Below are 24,064 nucleotides of genomic sequence, written 5' to 3' on the forward strand. Positions count from 1 at the left end.
AAAATTCCACTCTAGCAAAGCAGGGGAGATATTGTGTTTAGGGGGGAGGGGGGGTAGAAAATGTTATTGTAACCTACATTTATTGTATGTCTGCACCTTGTTGAGATTCTTGAAACGGGAAACCGGAAAATGTTGGTGTTTTCAGGAGCTTCAATCTCAGGTTCCCCTTGTGGGGAACCTGAGATTGAAGGGATTGAAGGGAGGGGGTAAGGGGTAGGAGGTAGGGGGTTGATAGTTAGGACTGATCTTTTATCAATACTACTTTCCTCTTTTTAAATCCTGTCACTGTCATGAATTCAATGCCAGAGTTTCAGTGTCAGGGCTGTAGAGGTGACTGATGATTGGTTAGCATGTATGCGTGAGAAGTGAGGCAGGGTGTCAGGTTACAGGATCATGTACACCAAACTGGTGAGTATTCAGTCCCAGCATGCCTTGCTGTTGGCCTCTGTCATGTCAGCTTCAGTCAATACATCCACAGTGTTCAGCAGAGTGGAGTACATCTGGCAGGAGCTGATCTGTTCTCAGAGAGGCTGCAGCTGCTGCCATTCACAGCTACACATGTGCCATCACAGATCACTCATACTGGTCCACATGGTGCTGGGCGGACTGGGTCACATGGCGCTGGGTGGACTGGGTCACACATTGCTGGATGGACTGGGCCACACGGCGCTGGGGGGACTGGGCCACACGGCGCTGGGGGGACTGGGTCACACATTACTTGGTGGACTGGGTCACATGGCGCTGGGGGGACTGGGTCACACATTGCTGGGTGGACTGGGCCCCGTAGGTCACCGGTCACCTACGGCGGCGGCGGCGATAACAGGTTCACATCCGGAATTTCTCACATTTCTTGTGTTCTCAGCAGCAGAACACAATAAAGCTGCATTCCACAAGTCAAAGTGTTAGTAAGCTGCTTTCATCAGTGAAGTGTTAAAGGGTCAACATTATCTGAACAAGAACGGGGTCAAGAAAATGTGTTCCAGTCTGGAGTAACACACTCTGACCAAGAGTAACAATAAAGCAACAATGTAGGTCTGTCACAATAATGACATTATATATATATATATATATATATATATATATATATATATATATATGCCATCCACTATCAAATAACAGAACAGAGCTGCACCTCATTACAACCACTGTGGAACTCTTTTACTTTAGATTTCAATTAACCACTAATTCTTTTGTTAGAATTACTTTTCATTTTCCCTCCTATAAGTTATATTAACAGTGTTCACCAAGGAGACAATGGGACAAATCAAAGCAGCAGGTTACAATGTAATAAATATGAATCCTTTCTTGAGTAATAATGGATTATTACAGTCATGTCAGTAATTGACATCATGTGAGTAAATTCTCAGGAAACAACTGATAGAAATGATGGATCATGCTTGTGATAGAACAAGTGCAGAGTCAGCAGTTACACATTCTTAATAATCCAACATTGACATTAAGTTGTGCACTGACTCTTTATGACTGCTGCTGATTCTTCACCTGACAGAGCTGAGAGGAAGCAAACAAACTCTCATGTACTCCTAGTAAGATTACTCTACATGTGGCTGGTACAAATGGTCTCAGGAGAGGGGGGGTGGTTGTGGGGGTGGGAGGGGTAAGGGTTGTTGAGCTATTTCTGACATCAGGCTGCATGTGACGCACTCTGATGTGGGGATAAGAAGGAAGCCAGGTCCTCCACAAAAACTCTCTCACACACTCTCTCTCTCTCTCTTACAAAGCTGTTGCTAAACATATGTGTGTGTGTGTGTGTGTGTGTGTGTGTGTGTGTGTGTGTGCGTGTGTGTGTGTGTGCGTTATAACAGCTGTAAGGCCATGGCTGATGCTGAGACAAAAAGGAAACCCTCTCCAGTTAAAAGGCCACACCAGAAGCCCGGGGCGTCCTCGCTTCCTGTTTCTCAGTCCAACCATTGGTGGAGTAAACAAAGAGAAAGAGGGGGAAGAGAGCAGAGAAAGAAAAATAAAGAGCTGTGGGGTGGGGGGGTTTACTCAAACTCGTAACACTCTAACAGAGGTTCCATTGTGCAAGCTCACCTCACTTCTTCTGTAAGGGGAGGTGAGCACTGCAGCAGCTGGACCTCAAACATGGAGTCACAGCAGCTGGCAGCTTTCCTCATGTCTGCTTTTTATTCCATCTGTCACTTCACCATCATTAATATGCATGGATTTTAACAAAAGGTGTGAAGCTCTACTCTGACTATGAGGCAGTTATCTGATTGAATTAGCGCTGTGTTTATATTTACACAGCAAAGACACGCACAAGTTCTGAACCAACTCAGCAACATCTGCATTAGTGATGTCACTTTTCACTTTTCACTTTTCACACTCGTTTGAACATGACATGAAAAAAATCATACTTGGACTATAATGAACCCATTAGAATTTTAAAATGTCACCTGTAGCGCATTAGACTGTTAGTTGGTATTTTGTTGTTTGCCATCTCAGCCAGCAGTGGGCGCTCTAAAAGTTTTGTAGGTTATAGTATGCCCCCCTCTTGACCCATCTGTAAATTAAACCGAAATGATATGTTTTGTTTGGAAAATGGAGGACACAGAGCATCCATCTTGAGCAGATAATTATGACCCCATGTCATCTGAAAAGCAGTGTGTGGAAATATTGTGGATGGTAAGCTCACAACATCAAACCATCTGAGGTGGTAATTCAGTGGTTTCTGGATAGGAACAGTGGGTTTACTTCATAAATTTGATCGACTATTTCGGCATCTGAATTTCTGAAATGACTGCCTGACAGAGTGCCACGGGGCTTCTACAGGGCGCTCCTGTTAATACATTCACATGTATTGAAATGTGGTGATTATTGTATATATTGATCACAGATATTCTAATACATTTGAATGAATTGTGTATTTCAACACCCTGATAAATGTATGTCAGTCAAAGTCATGTATAACTTCTAATATTGGAAACTGGTTAATATAGATTTACTGACAGAGTTATATCAGTGATGTACAACAGATACAAGTAAAACATGACCTTCCATTATACAACATACATCACTGACAATCAAAGTGTTGAAACTGCCTGAAAACAACAGCTTGTCCAACTGTGGACAAGGGCAGCGACCCAAACTGGGAAAAGGCTGATTTTTGGGTCAGGGTTAGGGTTATATAACCCTAATATATAAGGAAGTAGTGCTTAGAGTTAGGATAAGTCTTCAGGGTATGAATGTAAGGGTTTGTAATGCCCCCAAAAATTGACCATGGTCTGAGGTTTGGTTCAGTTTCAGAAAAGCTGTGAGACATAAATGATTCTCACCTGCACAGTGTGAGATATGTGATCAATCACAGAGGAAAGGAGGGAATGTGAGATATCTGAGTGAGTGTCTAGTTTCTATAAGAGTGTATTCATCACACTGATCATCCCTAAAGGATTCTTTCATTCATAGTCTTACAGAGAAAGTCAAAGAATGCAGCAGAACACACAATCAGTCTCTCACTGATGTGAAATTGTGGCTATCATGGTCACATATCAAGAATGGATCATGCTGTAACACAAATATCTAAAAGTCTAAGGCTGAGCATCCCCCTCCTCACACACACACCCTTTAAAAACACACACACTTGCTAGTATCCTGTTGGTGTCCATGGCGACGGCTGGCTGGGAGGGGTTTTTACATCTTTTAACAAAAGGCTCCAGAAATGACAACAGCAGAGCTTTAGAGATGCTATTAACAGCAGCTCTCATTAACTAACCCCCCTAAGACACTGGAGGAGACACACACACACACACACACACACACACACACACACACACACACACACACACACACACACACACACAGCAACTGTAAAACAAAGAAAACGCAACACTGCTGATGTCTAAACTTACAGCACAGAGACAGCTACAGGTCTCACAGGAAACATCTTTAATAAACAGCAGCTGTGTTTAAAGCAACAATCCAAACATATCTACATATCTTAGAATCATAACAGAGCGTTTCCCACACATACATTTATTCATTGACTGATTTTCTATTTTAGGAGCTGCACACCGCACTCACCCTCTCTGTGACATTGTATACTCCAGTACAGTAGGTGGCAGCATGCACCTTTAATGTGGTTTATAGTCAAGAAGAAGACAAAGAAGAAGAAGAAGGAAGAAGGCTGTGTTCCATTTATCTTAGAAGTCATTCCAGTTTAAAAGTCAGAAAACCAGTCGTAGCCAGGTTAGCTACTGATAGTAATACCAGTCGTAGCCAGGTTAGCTACTGATAGTAATACCAGTCGTAGCCAGGTTAGCTACTGATAGTAATACCAGTCGTAGCCAGGTTAGCTACTGATAGTAATACCAGTCATAGCCAGGTTAGCTACTGATAGTAATACCAGTCGTAGCCAGGTTAGCTACTGATAGTAATACCAGTCGTAGCCAGGTTAGCTACTGATAGTAATACCAGTCGTAGCCAGGTTAGCTACTGATAGTAATACCAGTATACTGTATTGCTGTCTCATACAAACACTGCAGCAACACATCTACAGATAGTATTTGGACAGTGCTGTGTGTACGACTGATTTAATGGAACACAAATAAGACAAAACTTCTAATAAACAGGATATTATTACAACGTTCACACTGTTGATGTACGGAGAAGCCATCACAGATTTTGAGGTTGGGGCTGGTGAGGTACGTCCAACTTTCGGAGATCCGACTCCAGGGGCCGTTCCAGTTGAAAATTCTGACTAAGAACTCCGAAATTCTGACTTTTGAGTACAACTGGAAGGCAGCATAAATGCATGGATGTATTGTAAGAGCTGGATACTGGACCAAAAATGGCACCCATTCATTCCTATAAGAATTGATGTGCTGGCGCAGCCTGGGAGTGTTCCTCCCCCTGGTCCTGCCCACTAATTCCTGCTCAGCCAACAGACTTTACATCATGATGATGTCACTGGGCTTTTCTCAGCTGGAGGAAAGTTTTACAAATATAAAACCACCACGGATCAAAAATTCATAATAGAAAGAATCATGATTGATCTTGTCAGCAGCTTTACAGTGGTGGTCTATGGGGAAAATGCTTTTTGAGCCACTAAACAAATCATTGAAGAGACAAGGACATGCAATCAAAACCATATAAACAAATATTACTGAGATACTTAAGAAGTAGTGGATCCTAAATATACAACCACTGACAAGAACATGTTGGAGAGGTCCAGGGCACAAGCTCAAGAAGGTCAGGTCTTCATTGTAAATAAAGCAAAGTAGAAAATCGCAACTGACCACAATCTAATGGTGCTTTTCCACTATACAGTTCTAGCACTACTAGACTCGTTTTTTTTGCGTTTCCACTAGGGATAGTACCTGGTACCTGCTACTTTTTTAGTACCTGCTCTGCTGAGGTTCCAAGCGAGCCGAGCCGAGCCGATACTAAATGTGACGTCAACAGACTGCCGGCCACTGATTGGTCAGAGTCTTCACTGGTAGAGCCGTCCCACACAAGAATCAAACCCGGCATTTTTAAATACCGTCAACAGCGTTACAGTCATACGTTTCTCTTCTCTTGCTTTGTGTGTGACAGAAAGCCACATACAGCAGCAAGTACACCACTGCCTCCATGTCCTCCATTGTTTATGTGTTTGTGTCGAGTATAAAATGAAGTCACGGCAGGATCGCGGATCCGTGCTATGACGACCCCGCCCACGTTGAGTAGGTACTTTTATGTAATGGAAAAGGTGTCGAGTCAAGTAGTGCTAGAACTGTATAGTGCCATATGAGAGTCTGTACAGCTGGACATGGACTCAACCAGCTGCTACTGTCCTCTGAATATAGAACACAGAGCTGAGAGGATTAATCAGCAGAAAACTGATCTCTAACATTTGTTATACCACTGTGGGTTTGGAGTTGTTGACTTGTCAAAATAAGACTCTAGAGACATTTCACACACTGAGCAATAAATGGATTCCTCAAGAAGTAATCAATAGACAATATTTAGTAGTTGCCACATTCCACTACATTTTATCTTTTATCATCAACCCATATTTGGAACTGGCCACTGTCCAGCAAAACAGGACAATTACAACCACTGTGCTCAGGTCAGAGTTTACATTGAGCTCATCCTGAACCTCACTTTAATTGCTGAACCAGGAAAGAGCTTCATGCTACAACTACACATGGTGTCCTGTTCAGAGTGGTGCAACACTGAGAGAGAAGGGGGCGGGCATCAATATTTAAAGCACCATGCGTTTCCGCTTGGCCGATTCAGACTGAATAAATCTGCCCTGTCACAGTTTCCCTTCTGGCTGTTCGATATGGAGCTACAGTACGCTGCTGAAGCTGATCAAGAGCCTGATCTAGCAAGACGTTCCTGCTGGTGACATCCTCCAAAAACACACACTGGAGCTCAGCATCACCGTCATTTTCAGGTAACATGAAGCTCCAGAGCTGTTCAACAATCACCATGGAAACACAGTCAGCCTCCTGCTCTTTAACTACCCTAACAGTACAATGAATGACTCATTGATTGCTGTGAAAAGTTCATTGGCAAACCATCAATTGGTACAGTGGAAATTCCATTCCGCATTTCGATCTGGGCGTGCCACACATAGAGAGAGAGAGGAAAACTCTGCAGCGGTAGACGTAACACAGTGGAAACACCCGGGTCACCATGACCTTCAAACTGCCACAAACCCCCTGAATTTTAGAGTCCCGGTGCCACATATTGAATCACACAGTGCTGTCTCTGTGGAAGCCGGCCAGCCACAGCAGCTAATTAAATCCTGTTGCCTATCAGTTGATCGTGCATATCTGCTAGCAGCACTAATTTAGTGGTGATGAAACCAGCTCTGCTCCTGATGTTGTATTAAGACACTCTCCATCAAGACTCAATATGTTCTGAATAAGTGACACAATAGAGGCCCTCTTTCTCAACAACCTTGAGAAAAATGAGACCAGCATTTCATCACTAGCTACTCTGGAACAGCTCATCACCTGCTTCAAATATTAAAAGGAAGAGGGAAGGGAGATTGCTTTTCAACATTTTTCATTTACTATACAATTGACAGGAGGCAGTAGTCCTGGACAAAGACATCCTGCTCATGAAGGGGATATACCTGACAACCCAGAGTCAACCCAGAGTCCTGCTCAACTGAACCTGACTGGTACTGCCAAACCTCAAGACCCTCAGTCCATCCAAACCCAAGGCTATACAAACCTGACACAGGCTCCGAACACGTCCATTCTCAGTTCAAGACATCCTCACGTCATCCAAATCAGATTTAATTGAGAACTTTGAGTTGAATGCTCAGATCTAAGTCTACGCAGAACTCTAAAGCAGCCAGGTCTAGACTGTACCCCTTCATTTCATTTAAAGAGCCCCAACATTCCCACATGAGCAGCACTTGGCGACAGCGGCAAGGAGGTTTCTTCCCTTTAACAGAACTGGACTCTAGGTGGTCGACCATCTGCCTCGACCGGTTGAACTCCAGATAACTATATAAACCTGTTTCTTAGAACAAGTCACACACTAGTGCTGGCTGTGCATTACCCACTGGGTGTTACATCACATCCTGTGTATTGACAGACCCAACGGTCACACCATTTCCAGTAAGTAACTGTATGGCTCCAGGCAGTAAGTGTCTTTCTACATGCGTATGCAGGTCAGCATGTATAGAACTGCTTTACCCAATTATACTGTTTCTAAAGCGAGTATACTCTATACATCAATATTTGAGAGCTTTTAAAAAATCCAATGAGGATTATATTGGATTATTTGTCTTTTTACATACACATGACAATACACTTTTGGCCATGTTCCATTTTGGTTATTTGCGAGTTGCAACACAATTATGGACTTTTAACAGCTGAGCAATAAACTAGACTTTCACATAGATATGAGTAGGCAAAGCGTTAATGTATATGTCACGTATTATCAACCACAAATGTCTGTTTTCTAGCTAATCCAGGGAATTGAAGGAGCTCTGCTGAGTTTTACTGTAAGCAAACATAAGTAATATTTTCACTGAGTCAAGTCTTGTCAGTTGGATTTATATAGCGTCAAATCATAACAGAAGTTGTCTCTGGGCATTTTTCACATAGAGCAGAACTGAGCTGTAGGTGAGCGCCATCTGTACTGAGTGGTTAGGTGGAGAGAGAACTAGAGACACAGAGGACAATAAGAACAAGAAGAAGAAATGAGCCAGGAACCACACCCAATCTGCACCCGCAAGATTCTGATGACACTTATTCTGATTTACACCAAAACAGATGTTAGGACCCTGTGAAATGCCAATGACTTACATACACTTTTAACTCTGTGTCCCTGCTTTTTTTATCTCTTATTATACGCCAATCAATGTTATAAAATCATCAATATGTCTTTTCCTGTAAAATAGTTTCAAATGTCTGCTCATAATGTGTGTGTAAGAGGCATTTACAAACGCTCACACAATTAAATATGACTTTGTCTTTCATAAAACATTCAACAAGACTTTATTAAGCACATGTGTGTAAGACAAATACAACAAGGACCCATCGTTAAAAATAATGCTCCACTGTACAACTAGAGGCAAGAAACTCTACAGGTGGAAAATCATGATACTTCATTACATTTATGAAAAGATCAGAAATGTTGAAGTGATAGTAATGACAGAATAAATGGAAGACAGTTTTCACAGTTTGAAGCAAAATCCTAGAAGTAATTATGACAGTAAGTTGAGCTGGAACATAAAGTTCATTCTAAATGATTAGAATTCCAGACTAAGAAAAAATAAGGCTCAAAATATCATCCAGTGATATGTCCAGTATGAGTTACTCCTTTTCTTAGAATGTCTCACTCTTAGCCTTGGACTGATAATGTTCTTTGTGTGGGAGATGTTCAAAGTGTCAGGAGATAAAACTAAAAACAAAACCAAAACAAAATATTGTGGAGTGATGCAGCTAATGAGCAGGAGCAAATCTCACTGTGGAATGTTAGCATGATGGCCTTCGCCTGCACAGCCTGATATTACAGCTGAAAACAAGGTCAGTGGGACCTCATGGTTTACCAACAATAGTCCGTTCTGAACTGTAGGTCAGCCATCACTGTTCTGAATCACCTCATCATGTGTTAGATTAAACTGTTTAAACCCTTCATGGACAATGCTTAACTAACTTCATAACATGTCCAAAAACTGCTCCAAAGAAATGTCAAATTACAATTAAAGCCATTTATCACCTATAAGAAAAACAAGAAACAGCATCATTTCAATTTCATTTCAAGTTTCTTACTACTTGGTCCATGTTGGCTCAAAAGCTTGGAAACAGTCCTTAGAAGTAGACTACTCAGATGATAATGATGATCACATGACACAATTGAAATCTCTAAAACATTTACTAAATGGACCTTGTGGTGATTGTTTAAGCACATGTAACTACTTTTATAGCAATAAATGCTCCTTGTAAATGTGCTTTATTTGACTCATTCCAAAGGATAAGGCTCTGCTGGAGCAATCAGCTGCTTTGTTTAAAGCTACACTTCTTGACCAAGTAGACTCAGCATCATGTGACCACTGACAGGACAGTGGTGATGGACTAGAGCAGACTGGGGATTCAACAATAGGGAGTACAAATTCCTATAGATAAATCGGCCAATAATCTCACATATACAGAATATGTATATAAAGAGACAGATTTGTTGAAAGGTGGTTATAAAACATTTGTGATAAAAATATGTGATGGAAGCCATGATATTTGAGATTGACTTTAATATTTGAGATCGGTTGATTGATTTGGTACTTAAATCACTTTGGTGCATTAAAAAGACAGAAGTGAATAGAAAATGTACCAAACATGAATAAATATGCTTGTTTGTATATCACACTAGTGTGAGGTCTATACTGGACCACAACTGGCTTCTAAACTGGTTTTGATGTCAAGAATTCTTAAATAAAGAGATTTAAAATGTAGAAACTCTGATACATTAGTGACACACACACACACACACACACACACACACACACACACACAGAGAGAGAGAGAAGTGTCATTTTAGGTTTAATGATGGTAGGCAGAATAGAAACCAATTTTTCCATTCAACAAAAAAAATGTTCTAAATGTTTTTTAATTTTGTCTTAACTCAAACACCTGTACAGGAAGTTCACTTGACACACACACACACACACACACACACACACACACACACACACACACACAAAATGTTATCCAAGAAAGCAAACTGGAATATTTCTTGTTTTCTGATGATTCTTTCATAAAGATCTATTTTTATAAACATCACCCGCTATATGTTAGCAGTGACATATAGACACACATGTCAGCACATCGTGTCAGCTGATATCTAACAAGAAACACCAGCAGAGAAAAGCAAGATATGTTGGAGGTCATTTAGAAGAAGTGTCTCTGATCCAGTGTGTCCAGCAGAGAGCAGCTGATCTTTACAGTGTGTGTGAAATATAAAGAGTCTGTTAAAAAATGTCTGTTTATGTCCTAAAATAAACAGCAGCAGATATATATATATACACAGGCAGTAATTCAGCATCCATCAGTGTTCTTTTATAGTAAGTGACTTAATTAACAGACACTTAACAGAGCTGAGCTAAGCGGCTCCACACAGACACAATGCTGTTACACAGATCTGTTATCAATAATGATAATCATCTGCTCGAGCTGTGTCACACAACGGCTCTTCTAATTCGGAAAGAAACACTCTGGGATATAAAAGTTAAAAACGGTTGCCGGCGGCGATGATGTACTGCATGCTATGAATGTCTTCTATTCATAGCTGAGATGTTTACAGTGCAGGCTTTAGAACAGAGAGCTGCTCCAGAGTGAGTGAGAGTGTTTACATTCATCAGGAGCTGTGGCTCTGTTTACACCTCACCTTCACACGTATATTATAGGTGATCAGCTCAGGTGTGAATGCAACCAATACGCATCGAGGATACCTTCAAAACCGAATCACTCAGACTAGATTCAGGAGTTCTTCTAGCAGTATATCTACTCAACTAGCATCCTGTGTGTGAGCAGTACTTATTTCCACGGCAACACGATCAAATTAAAGACGAAGAAGCCACAACAACGGGGAACATGGATTCTCCTGGATGGAGAACACGTGAAATATGATCTAATTTAGTATAAATCTAAACTGTTCAGCTCAGTTTCCATTGGATTTTGCACCATGTGCCAAGGTCAACTTCTTCTTTTAATCTCTATCAGATTTGACAGGAAGAACTGTGCTTCCTGCCATCAGTTGTAAACACCAAAAAGACATATGTGGTTTTTGCAAACAGAGATAATGTATCTTAATCTGCATATAGAGACGAGAAGTGACATCCAATCACACGTGGTTATTGGAGACACATTGTAATGCCAGGTGAAGACAGACACACTTAGACCTGTCCACTACAGACGCATGTTAACGGCAGGTATGAACACTGCCTAAGAGATGTATTCACCAGGAAACTGCTTCCAACACTTTATCAAAATGTAACCTTGACAATTAAAAACTATTCAGGGTCAGATAAACATGCTCCAGCTCACTGTACTATTTAAATGTTATATCAGAGCACCAATAGGCTCAAACAAAACGCATTAGTTTATCAGGATCAGCCATTGGCCGTGACACCAGGCAGCAGCTACTGTTCCTAGGGTCCACATGGAGTCGACATGACCCCTCTGTCCTTCCAAACAACACACAGCAGCTGATTTCACTGTAAGTAACATCCACACAGAGAAACTAATCAGTCAAGTCGGCTGCTGTCGAGTTCGCCTGGGGGTAAAAACTGAGCATGATGGGACATGATTGAAGCTCACTGCTGCCAAAGAGAATTAAAGTCACTGACCAACTTCAAGAGAGTTTGAACACTTCGTATTCATATTCATGTGCCAAAAAGTATATGGACAGGGACATGAAGTGTAGATTCAATGAGTCATTTTCTTTTTAAAGCTTATTTTGAGACTGAAAGGTCACACGCAACTGTGTTCCAGTGAAGGGAAATCTTAAAGCTACAGCATCCAATGATAGTTTGGAGGATGCCTCTATACACTGAGCTAGCCTCATAATAGAATGCTTCTCCTGGTTTGCTGTGGAGAAATCTAACCTCATCCCCATCCAACACCTGAACACCCACTGTGAGCCAGCCCTGATCATCCTGCATCAGAGTTAGACCTCATTACAATATCAGATCTTTGCAGTCAACTTCCAAAATGGAAATGCTTATCAGGATTGTGGACACAGCAGATTATTGCTCATGTTTTTGGAATGACATGTATATCTGTTTGTGCACCCACATACTGTAGGCCAAGTAATGATTAGTGAATGATATTATTGGAACATTATCAGCTGGGAAAAACCCTCTCACTGAATGACCAATCAAAGTTTGCCATTCACAAGAGAACCACATGACAAATTACAACCAGTCCAATGAGCAAAAGATGCTCTTTAAATACAGTAGCATAAAAGCATCAGCTACACCTCTATCACAGCTTTAAGAGCCTGAGCAGCAGTGCAGGCTTGCTGTGATCCAGAGGGAGCACTGAAGGAAAAGCACATGTTGTTTCAGCCTGCACATGTGCACAGACTGTCAATACCTATATACAACACATGACCTGGATAGAAATGATAGAGTCTGCTGTATGTGAGGGTGAATTGAGGATGTCAGCTTCATAAACTGATCACACACTGGAGCGCGTGCTGTGTGTTCCTTGTTATAAATATTGAAAAATGTCATAGACTCATTTCTAGCAGCATACTGAGAGCGGGAGACACGGCGCAGCGTTATGTCTGTCTCTTCCGCGCTCTTACAGCCATGTGTGGAGACTTACCTTGTCCAGCTCATCGTGCAGTTCCGAAAGGGTGGGTCTGATGAGTTTCTCCCCCAGCGGCGCTGCTGTCTGCCGGTAGAAGTCGATGTTGGGCACGGCATCGATGGTGTTATGGCCAAAAGTCCTCAGGTAATAAGTGTTGGTGTGGGTGTCATAGTGATAGTGATGCTGGCCCCCGGTGGATGAATGCAAGCTGGTCTCGCTCATCACCGTGTCCCCATTCTGCAGTCCTTCAGCCGGCGATGCCTCCGGAGAGGCCTCGCTCCCAGCTCCGGTCGGATCTGCGAAGTTCACCACCCGAAACCGGCCTTTGGCTTCTTCTCCCCCGGCTCCGGGATCAGCAACCTCTGGAAGAGCGCTCGAAGTGGCCTTATCGCTGGATGGGACGGTGGTGGAGGCGTCGGAACTCGGGGACTTGTCTTCAGTGGCACCAGCTGCCTCTGCCACAATGTCTACCTGGAACCGGCTCTGGCTGGGTGTCGGACCCGCCGGCCTCTGCCCCCCATCAGGAGCTAGGAAATCATTTTCCGGCGCGGCGGAAGGCGCGGAGGATGGCGCTGACATGGCACAAAAAACACCAATGAACGTGGAAAACGAGTGGAGAAAGCCACGTTAGGGCCCGCGAAACTAAGTAGAGGAAGTGTGGAGCCCGGGAGTTTCTCTGTCACAACCGAAAAGCTAGCGTCCTATTTACAGAGAAAAACACGCTGGTCTGCCCGGTGAGAAGACGCGCCAGGTAGCCGTGTGGAGAGCAGTAGTAGTGGAGGACAGCTCGCTAGCTGTCTCGGTACATGAGGCTACAGACTGGAAACTTTCAGCCACTTTTCCACCTTCTTGTTCCGTCGCAGTAAATCCAAAAAAAAAATCACCTGGTGACTCGTTCTGTCGGAACCACTGGACTAAATCCCGTCCAGCTCTCGTCTTTCTCTAGTTGTGAGCAGGATGCTGTTGTCGACCTTGCCGCAGCTCCTCCTAGACTCTCAGAGCTTCCCTCGCTGTTATTATACACACTGCAGTCGGCATCACTGAAGGGTGGGCTCCAGTCGAGGGGGGTGCTCGCGAGATTACAACGTTCGCGTCTCTTTTTTCAACCGGAATGGAAATGTCGCGATATTACATCACAATACCCAAATAGTAGGCGTGACGTTATCATGCTCCTATGGAGATGGGGACGAGGAGGGGTAAAACTGCACCAACAGGCTCTTTGTGTGCGCTGCTGTCTGTTTGTCTGTGTGGAAGCTTCCTGTATAGGTAAGCTGTGACAAGTTGAAGGGTGTCTGCCGCCATTCTGTGGGGTTTAACAGTTAATGCCGCGGTGTTTTTCCCTTACAGAAGTAGTTTTTGAATGGGTTAACACTTCTCTTGCAGTAGTGCATTGTGTCCCGGGGGGCCCAAGCCTTTTATGGCTCAAAGCAGAATTTGATTTACCCCCCACACCTGTGCCCCAACACATATGTTCACCTCTACATCAGAGCACACTTGAACATATGCTGAACATAAGTGTACTGCACATATGGTCATAGCATTCTGAGCAGCTGTTATTTTACAGAACATTATGTTTTAGTTAATAGTGTCATTAGAGGTGTAAACCTTACACAACAAACCAGAACAAAAGCTACAAGATAATGAATGGCAGGGTATGCTGCGCCCCCAAAGCATGTGTGGGACAGTTTCAAAGTAAATTCAGTGTTCACATCTGAAGGACCAGTCAGCTCAGATGAGTCAGCCAGTGACAAGTCTTTGAAAAAATACAAAAGAATTAGCAGGTATTTTTTAATCAAACTGGTACAGTACATATACTATTGTACAATATTTTTGTAGAAAGCACCAATATACAGAAGTGCAAATACATCTTTTTCTCATAAAATTAATAAAGAGACTCAAACACTGTCAGTTCCAACATTAAGACAAAATGACGAGAATCCAATTTAATGCTGAGTGCTGGAAATAAATATAATCATTTGATTCGTTTTCTCAACTTTTGCTGACTGCAAGTTAGTGGGAGTGAAATATTCATATTATATCATATCTCTTTTTTAAGTAGCTGTACACAAATAAAAATATGAAATTACATATAAAAGTCCTGCTTTGAAACTATTGCGGAAGGGAAAGTACAGATGTATTGTTAACTAAATTAAAGTAAATTAAAAAATGTATAAAAGATAAATAAATATTAAAGGTCAGGTAAACTTTGATTTCATTCTTATTAGTGGGGGTAGGAGGTACTGGTTCTTTATTACTGATTCATAAATGAACAATTAGCATTTTTCTGTTCAAGGTGCATGGACTAATTTTAAGTACCTTTATAAAATTCCTATATCATATTTTATGATATGTATTGTATCTTAAACTAGTAAACTGTCATGTACACAGCTGTAGAGGCACAAGACACATTCACTACATATCAGCTGGTTTTAGTGAGTGGATCCTTTGCAAACTTGTTTGAGAATTTGCACTACTACAATACAATATCCATTTACGCAGGTTCTGAGTTACATCTTCTGGTGCTCTTGTCTTGCTGAGGGGCCCTTTGTCAAAATCTAGCACAAAGAACTAATTTTATTTTACTTCAAGTTGTGTCAAATAACTTGCCTCAAACTTACACAGAAATCGGGGCCAGTCATTTGTATTCCTGTGTAGCAGTGGTGGGTTAGATGAGAACTTTGAGATGACAGTGTACATAAAGAATGAGGGTGAGGGTCAGTAAGGCCAAACAGATTTTTTTGCTGAGGGCATGCTAACAGATGAGTCCATCTCTGACCCCAATGAAGAGAAACCTTAAAGCTCCAGCATACAATGATGTTTAGACAATAGTGCTGCTCTAGGTTTACATTACCTGTCTCAACATGACGAGACAGCCAGCTCCATAATCAAATCATTTCCCCAGTTCTGCAGTGGAAGAATGAGTCTGGTCTGCACACAGCCCTGACCTCAACCCCATCCAACACCTTGCAGATGTAAGCCAGGTCTTATCACCCAACATTAGTGTTGGATCTCACTGGTGTGACTGAATTAGAGCAAATTCCTGATGCTAAAGCAGCAGATTAACACCCATGCTGTCACAATTATATGTTCAACTATCACATGTTCATCTTTCACATATGAGTGAAATGCTTGGGTGCAAAGCCTCACCCAAAGCCTTTTCCTTACAGGTCACTTCAGGAAGCCTTGAGGACCAGTGTTTCCCTCTGAGCTGATAGTACTCTGAACTATTGATCACACTGACCTTATAATCATACCTTGTGAGACATCATTGCTCCACAAATTGAATCACTATAATCAGGTTTGGCTGTTTGGGTGGTAAATTAAATTAGACCAGGGTTAGCTTAGTGACATGATACCCATGGAATAACTTGATACAGTAACAAAGGCCATTAATATAAATTATGATGTTTTTAGAGCTTTTACATAAAAAGTACCATTATCATTATCTAGCAGCATACAGATGGTGAAAACAAGATGGGGTTCAGAGTTATATTTTTGTTACAGCACAGAAATTGAACTGGTTGCTTGTATTGAAATAAATCATGTTGTTTTATATAAAGCACATTGAGTTGCCATTGTGTATGAAATGCGCTGTATAAATAAAGCTGCCTTGCCTTACTGGTGGAGTAACATACATATTGTGTCATCTGTGATCTTTATATTTACGACAGTGCTTGTTGTTCTTTAAACAAAGTACACCGCAGCATTTACGCACCTGGTCATGCCCACTGAATATTTGTGGCCCACAATTGTTGTGTCAACATATCGCTTATGATGTCATATACATACATTCACCACCATTAACCTCCAGAACAGACACAAAGAGTAAATGTGTAACATTGTAATAATAAAGTAGTAAAGTACTGACCTATCAGAAAGGAAAATAATGTTAAAGTAATGACTTAACCATAAATAAATATAAAAATAAATATACATTTAAAATTTGATTTAAATTCAATTAAAATCATTTTTTATAACCAAACTTTGATTTTCAAAGATATAAAAGAAAATATATAAATAAAAATGAATAATGTCAGACACAAACATTCCAATAGTAATTTCAGAGTCCTTTCATCACAGCTGTATCCAGAATCTTTTAGAATTTCATTTGATTTGTTAGTATAAAAGAGCAAGATGCAACTGTTTTCAACTATATCATATTCAGGGGTAAAAGGGGTAAAAGAAGGGGTAAAGGCCTGTTAGAAGCAGGTTGCTGTTGTAGCAGCTAGATTAGGTTTTTGCTCACAGTGAGTTTTGCCATTTTTTCTGCATGAGTCAGCACTCATATTGATCTAGACTGACTGGACTGGTACCCACAGACCTTAAACAGATACAGAGAATAAAGGAGTGTTTCGTTACAAAAACACTTTATGGTAAACAGGTAGCAGAAGGAGAGAATGAATCAGTTAGACTAGTGCCAATAACCTCATTTCTGTATTCCAGAAAATGTAAAATGCTGACAAAATACTAAATGGTCACATAAATGATGAAGAAGATAGTGTGTTGTTCATGATGAGATGTTTGTAATGAACTGAGGACCAACAAGAAGAAAACATTCCTGATCTTTCATATGAGCTGCTGTGGTTTTTAAAAAAGTGGTAAATGCTTCCAGTAACCGTTTTTTAACCCTTTCATTCACTCATGTAGAGTTCATGTGTAGAAAGCACAAGAGCTTAATTAGTCTAGTCCTGGGGTTGATGACCCTCCAGCACTCACAATGGGGACAAAGAATACTATTTATTATGTAAATAATTCTATAGCAGTTTGTTTGTATACTGATAAACATCTTCTCTCTGGTAAAGCAGCCAGTGTTTCTGTTAAGGGAGGGAGTGGGGGTCTGCAGTGCTGCCAGCCAATCAGAGTAGGGAATCATGAATAATGTTCTAACAGCCCACAAACAAGCTGGTCCATTAGAGGAGGGTGTGGACTACTTTTGGTGAAACTCAGCAGCGTGAGTGAAGTAAGTGTCACATGTGTTTCATAAACAAACAAGAATCATTATAATTATATTTTTTTAAATGAAAACTAGTTAAATTAACGACAACTGTCTCATCTTAGTTGGTTTGTGGTATTTCTTCCATACAAGAGGAAACAGTGGCATGGTGGTGACACCAGAGGAAAGGTCAGGGATCATCCACAGCAAAGGGATTTTTTCATTTGTTTGTGAGACATTGTCATAGACCAAAGTATCAGCAGAGAAATGAACAAACTTAGGATTTATCCTCTGGAGACCAATGTTGACTGTACGTTGGGCAATTTGACTGTTAGTTAACAAGCCATGATCATTTTGTAAGCAACTCAAATGTGAAATTTAACCACAACTGAACTCAACAAAACAAACATCAGTGAATCAGAGTAGTGAAGCACCAGTGAAACCACCATTTCACATCATAGTCTATTTAGAGTTCTTTGGGAAGTGTTACTACAAAGGCCAGTGGATGCTGTTAATGACAGGAAAGGGACAGAGGTTTCCTGTGTTCATGTCCGCTGTTTTCCTCCACACTTAAACACCTACTCTATCATATTCATATCAATTTTTTATACATATCAGATACACTGCTGTTTTTTCATTGTCTCTGTGTAAGTCCATTTGGGGGGGGGGGGGGGGGGGGGGGCTAATACATTTATTTTACATGGCGGTGACATCTGAATTTTCTACTTCAGTTTGTGGAACCTAAAGAAAAATGTCATACAACTGTTCTTGGAGACTTTGTTATAATATCAAAAGCTCCACAGAAGCTACAATTGGGACTGTGTTTGTTCTCCTCCTTCCATGCTATGTTAACTAGACAAGAACCTGCTGCAGCATCTTTCCCCTCACATATGCATTCATTCAAGTTTTCATACTCATCAAACTATTCAGTGACCCCTCGTGTCCTATGGGTGAGGGCATTGTCATCCTGGTAGAGACCACTCCCACCGGGTTAGAAATGTTTCATCATAGTGATAAAGATGATCACTCACAACTACTTTGTATAGATTTGCCACAGTGATCTTTCCATTTAAGAGGACAAGTGTAAATCTAAATGTAAATGTACTTTATTTATACAGCCCTTTACAACAGTCCTTTCGGTGTACCAAAGTGCTTTACAGCAGGTAATAAATAAAGAGAGGGTTAGGGTTAGGGTTAGGGTAAGTGGACCTAAATCATGCCAGCACAATGCCCCCCACAGAGCAAAGTATTAGACAGTCTGACCAAACAACATCACAATCCTCATGCACAGCAGTCTGCAGAGATTAGAGGGGAAAGGAAAGGAAACATTTTGATTGCTCAAATAGCACACAAGCGGGATATTAGAACACAGAAATAGGCTTCATGCTGCTCCATGACATCCTCCATCAGGTCGAAAATTGCCTTTCCTGGTCTGGATGGCTGCCTGTTCTGCAGCAGGGTGTCATGCTGATAATAACACTGTGACAGACTCTGCTATATCTTTTCACTGCAGTGTAGAAGGTCAGACCCCCCAGATAGTTTCTCCTGCTCATTAGCCAGGAGGACTGCTAATCCAGTTAATGCTGCTCTCTCCAGCAGGAGATCATTACAGTCTGAAGCGGCTGCTGTGACACACTGTTGCTTGGTCCTCTGCTATTCTCACTGCCTCTAGACTGGAAATACAACAATCCATTCCTGACCCGAATGAAAAACAAAAAATACAGATAGGACCATTTCTGCCATCATCCCGTCATGCCTTCATCTCGCCATCTTCATCATCATAACTGTGATGTTTCTCACCACATATCAGATTTTTACCATCATCATGTTTACATCCACTGTTACTCTCTAAAATTCATTATCCTTGAGTCAAACATTCTTTTTTTTTAATTGAATTGAACACAAAGAGGGATTGTAGTCATGTAACATACACAAGTGATGTTTGTCTCCCAGTGGATAATCAAGTTATCCAACTCTTTACTTTGTGAGGTCAGCCTCATGAAACAGGAAAGCTGACTTACTTGCTGAGTAAAGCCAAGAACAGCTTGTCATCGGTCCACTTTCTTGGATTTTTTCAGCACCACATCACCCAGTTACACCTCTGAGACGTGCCACAGACTTCCTGTTTACCAACCAGAAAAGTTCAAGTGTGTAGAGTGATTTTAATTTATATTTATTTAGACAGTCAGCATTTCAAGAGAAGAGCAACAATCTTGAAAATAAACCTTTTGTCTTGAATGGGAGCAAAGCTGTTATTCATTCAAATTAAAATGACATTAACGAAGGACTGATTTTGAACTTGGAGTAGGGCTGCGTATCATTTAAAAAATGATGATACTAGTAACAATCGAAGAACCCTTAAAGTGACACTGATACCAGCTGAATGCTTCATTCAATATCCATCATGTGAATAGAAGCATTCCATTGCATAAAACACCACCACTCCTTCACATCTAAATGATTTGATTTTACACAAATACCACAACGTCACCACCACAGACAGGTTGTAGCTGCTGTGGTAGTGGGCCAATCACATGTCGCATTAAATCAAAGAACGCTGGCATTGATTGGCTTTGAGCAAGTCCATACAAATAGTCATATTTTCTAGCTCTGGGTGCATAAAGGATGGATTGCTGCTAACATTTGACAGGAGACGTTTCAATACGACTTGGTATCAATTTATTTCTGTAAGTACTTTAAAGGTATCAAGTACTGATACTCAGTCCTAACCTGGACCCAAGTGTAATTCATATTTTTTAATTAATACATTATTAAAAATGCATTTTGGATGTATTCTGTTATAACATGGTCATCCTTCACTATCCCCTCATTTCCCCCTTACCTCCTCCTTCTCTTGTGACCTGGCACAAACTGAATCCCTCCATGTGGCCCACAGACTACAGGTAGTACTGTAGACTTTGTATAAAACAAAGGAATTCTTTCATTGTAGCTTTTAGAATCTCACAATGTAAGTCAAGTTTACAAAAATATTCATAACAACATGGAAGTACAACACTGATCATGATTGGATCAATGAGACATATTGCATTTAGAATTGGCTTACAGTAAAAAGTCGACATCCTTAAATGATTTATCCTCTTCCTCATTTAACCCTCCTGTTGTGTTCGAGTCAAGGAAATAAGGAAAGGAGGGAGGGAGGGAGGGAGGGAGGGAGGAAGGAGGGAAGGAAGAAAGGGGGATGGAGGAAGGAAGGAAGGAAGGAAGGAAGGACAGAGGAAAGAAGTAAGTAAAGAAGGAAGGTAGGAGGGTGGGAGGAAATAAGGTAGGAGGGTGGGAGGAAGGAAGGAAAGAAGGACAGAGGAGAGAAGGAAGGGAGGAAGGAAGGACGGAGGAAGGAAAGAAGGTAGGAAGGAGGGAGGGAGGAAGGAAGGAAGAAAGGAGGGGGAAAGGAGGAAGGAAAGGAGGGAGGGAGGAAAGAAGGGAAGGAAGGAAGGAGGGAAGGAAGGAAGAGTCAAAACAGATGGGTCAATTTGACCCGGGAGCACAACAGGAGGGTTAATCCAATTATTTAACTTTTTTTCCTCATGTAGCTAATCCCAGCACCTTTAGCTTTTCCTTTCCCCAGCAAGAAAAAATACTGATAATACTCTTTCTATCTACTCAACTTACTGTATTTAAAATGTAGGTTTGATCATAACACACATGTGTAAAAGATGGAATAGAGCCAATGGAAAACTTCTGCATGCTTACACTATAACCTATGACCACTAGATGCTCCAACTAACACTCATTGATTGCTCTCTAGAAATATTATATTATATAAGTCAATCCATTTATTTCAGTGATTCTTATTGTTCTCAATTTTGTGCTTAGTTTCACTTCATTCAATCTGCAGGATTTAAAAGGACCCTGTAGAATCTTCCTGTAAACCGATGTGTTACTCACCAGAAGTCATTGTGTGGGACACTTGAGGTGTAATGAAGGTGTTGGATGCATTTCCTTCTTCATAAAACATTTGCAAAGCAGATTTTCTAAAGACCTTTTGAAACCCTGCATTGTTTACATCCCTGGTTAGTAGCTTTTCTTCTCTTCTCTTCCTGTCTTTTCTTGCCATATCACTGCTGCCTATTCATCATCAGAAGAGTGTGGCACAGGAAGGACAAAATAGGGAGTCATAACAGTCTACTTCATAGTTCTATCAGAGCTCAGATATTTGGCTTATCAGCACAGAGACAATATCTTGACATTATGTATGTTTTTTCTTTGTATTGTTTCAAAAAAGAAATGAAGTCAGTGGTTAGAGCTGCCACCTCACAGTCCCAATGAATGCTGGGAACCCCATCTGCCTGTGAACTTCAGCAGGATGAGTGATTTAATTGATGAATGGAAAAAGACAAGAGGAGACCCTGGATCATGTTTCTTTGACTTTGTCACGTTAGACCTCTGTGTTCATCTGGTAACATTGTGTGACTTTATGACAAGTTCTATACAAACAAACATCCATCTTTCATCCCTGATAGATATGATATGATCTCCCTCCTAATCATCACACATCCCCCTCCAAATATCTGTCATCTATTAATTAGTGGTAAGTGATTAAAGAGATGAGGATCTAACACTGCTGTGTAAACACTTCATCATTTGATCACACTGTCAATAATCAGAACACAGCGAATATCCATGAACTTGTTCTCCTGTACATTTATTTACACCCATAGTACAACAAAACACAGCATGAATCAAACTAAAATGTACAGTATTTACACATGTTGAGCTGCATTCACAAAAGTGTTACCATGAAACAGCAATTCTTAACCACTATGTAACTGACAGCACTTGGAAATCAGCACTATAGCGCTTTAACCCCTAAATGTCCATATATCTACCACTGTCATTCATTATGATCCATCAAAACCACAATAAGACCCATGTACCGGATTCTACATTGCTGCAATCTCACACTCCATCTACACACCAAGCAGTCCATTCTCCCTCGCCTGATCACTACTCAGCTGCACTTAGAAACAGGATATAAAGCTTAAACAAGCACAATGTACTGGAAGCAACATGAAGTGTGCAATACTATTTTATGGCTATGACTGTTGTGAATATTTATTGTAATTGCCTCATTTATATTATTTGTAATGTAGTTTTTTTTATTGTGCTGGTAACATCTGGCAGGGGGGGACTACCAATGGAAATCATATAAGGATGTACATTGTCCCTGTGGAGAAATAAATCAATTCAAGAATATCTGAGTTTGAACCTCTCTCTCTCTCGGGTGTCCTGTGTTGTGTTTTGTATGCCTTCCATCTGCTGAGACAACCTTCCTATAATTCCAATACCAAATACAAATGTCACAACATGATCCAGGAATTATTAGGTTTGCCAACGCTACATAATTGGGACAGAAGTTTAGTGAATAAATGTGAATTCTGGGAGACAGCGTTGGAGTGACAGCTGCCTGAGTGCACACTGAGCAGTCACATGCCTGTGTGAAGAGCTATTAGTATCTGTCTCTGTGTCTGCCTTGCTGACTGACAGCACACATGGGTGACTGGGTGATGATATGTTGATGCAGTTTTATATGATCTATACAGGCACTGAACTTAAAATGGATGTTAAATGAATGCACTACAGTATTTTTTTAACTTCCAACATTATATTTATTGAATGTTTTTTACATCACATACATACAAACACACCATATCAACATATACAAACTGAACCAACATAACAAAAGAACATCTTCTCAGACAAATACAATTATAGATATGAAGGACAAATATAGCTATCACGTACATCAGTTTAATTCACTCTCTACATCCTCTGCTAGATCTAAACTTTTTATAAATACAGTAAAAGATCCCCATATTTTTTCAAACAAACCTTGCCTCCCTTTTTGTATGTATGTTATTCTTTAAAGAGGCAAGGTGAAACAAAACATTGCAATTGATCTCTTAGCATGCAGAAGACAAATATGTATCAGTGTTCACTCTTAAAGAACTTGTGATCTTTTGGATATAATCCTAAAATAAAGAAACCAGGTTCCAAAGGAATCTCTGTTGATGTAATCTTTTGTATTACTCTTGTAACCTCCCTCCAAAAAGCATTTGCTTTGCCACATTGCCAAACACAATGAAAAAAACATTCCCTTTATTTCAAAACATTTTACACATAAACCTGTTTTATTTTGGTAGATCTTGTCTAACTTCCTCCCCTCCTGTTTGCCTCCCTTCCCCTAATGTGTTTCACCTGTGCCTCGTTATCCAGTGTATATATGTGGTGTGCTCTTTTCCTTCTGTGCCAGATTGTCTTGTCAGTTCCCTGTCAGAGTTCCAGAGTAATCTCAGGTTAGATTATTAGTGTTATTTACCAGTTTTTACCTTTTGGATTC

The 24,064-nt window shown here is 40.8% G+C and overlaps 1 protein-coding gene across 2 annotated transcripts in view; it reads right to left on the reverse strand.

The window, feature by feature from the left end:
* Positions 1-13,352, reverse strand: part of slc12a2 (solute carrier family 12 member 2) — a 74,527-nt gene extending 61,175 nt beyond the window's left edge. The window contains exon 1 of one of the 2 annotated variants that reach the window (XM_053339998.1): positions 12,789-13,352. In XM_053339998.1, coding sequence (XP_053195973.1) covers positions 12,789-13,352 — 564 coding nt within the window. The remainder of the gene's footprint in view (positions 1-12,788) is intronic. The other variant, XM_053339999.1, reaches the window with a different exon arrangement.
* Between the last annotated feature and the right edge of the window lie 10,712 nt (positions 13,353-24,064).

Source organism: Scomber japonicus, chromosome 19 (genome assembly GCF_027409825.1).
Source record: "Scomber japonicus isolate fScoJap1 chromosome 19, fScoJap1.pri, whole genome shotgun sequence".
Taxonomy (NCBI): domain Eukaryota; kingdom Metazoa; phylum Chordata; class Actinopteri; order Scombriformes; family Scombridae; genus Scomber; species Scomber japonicus.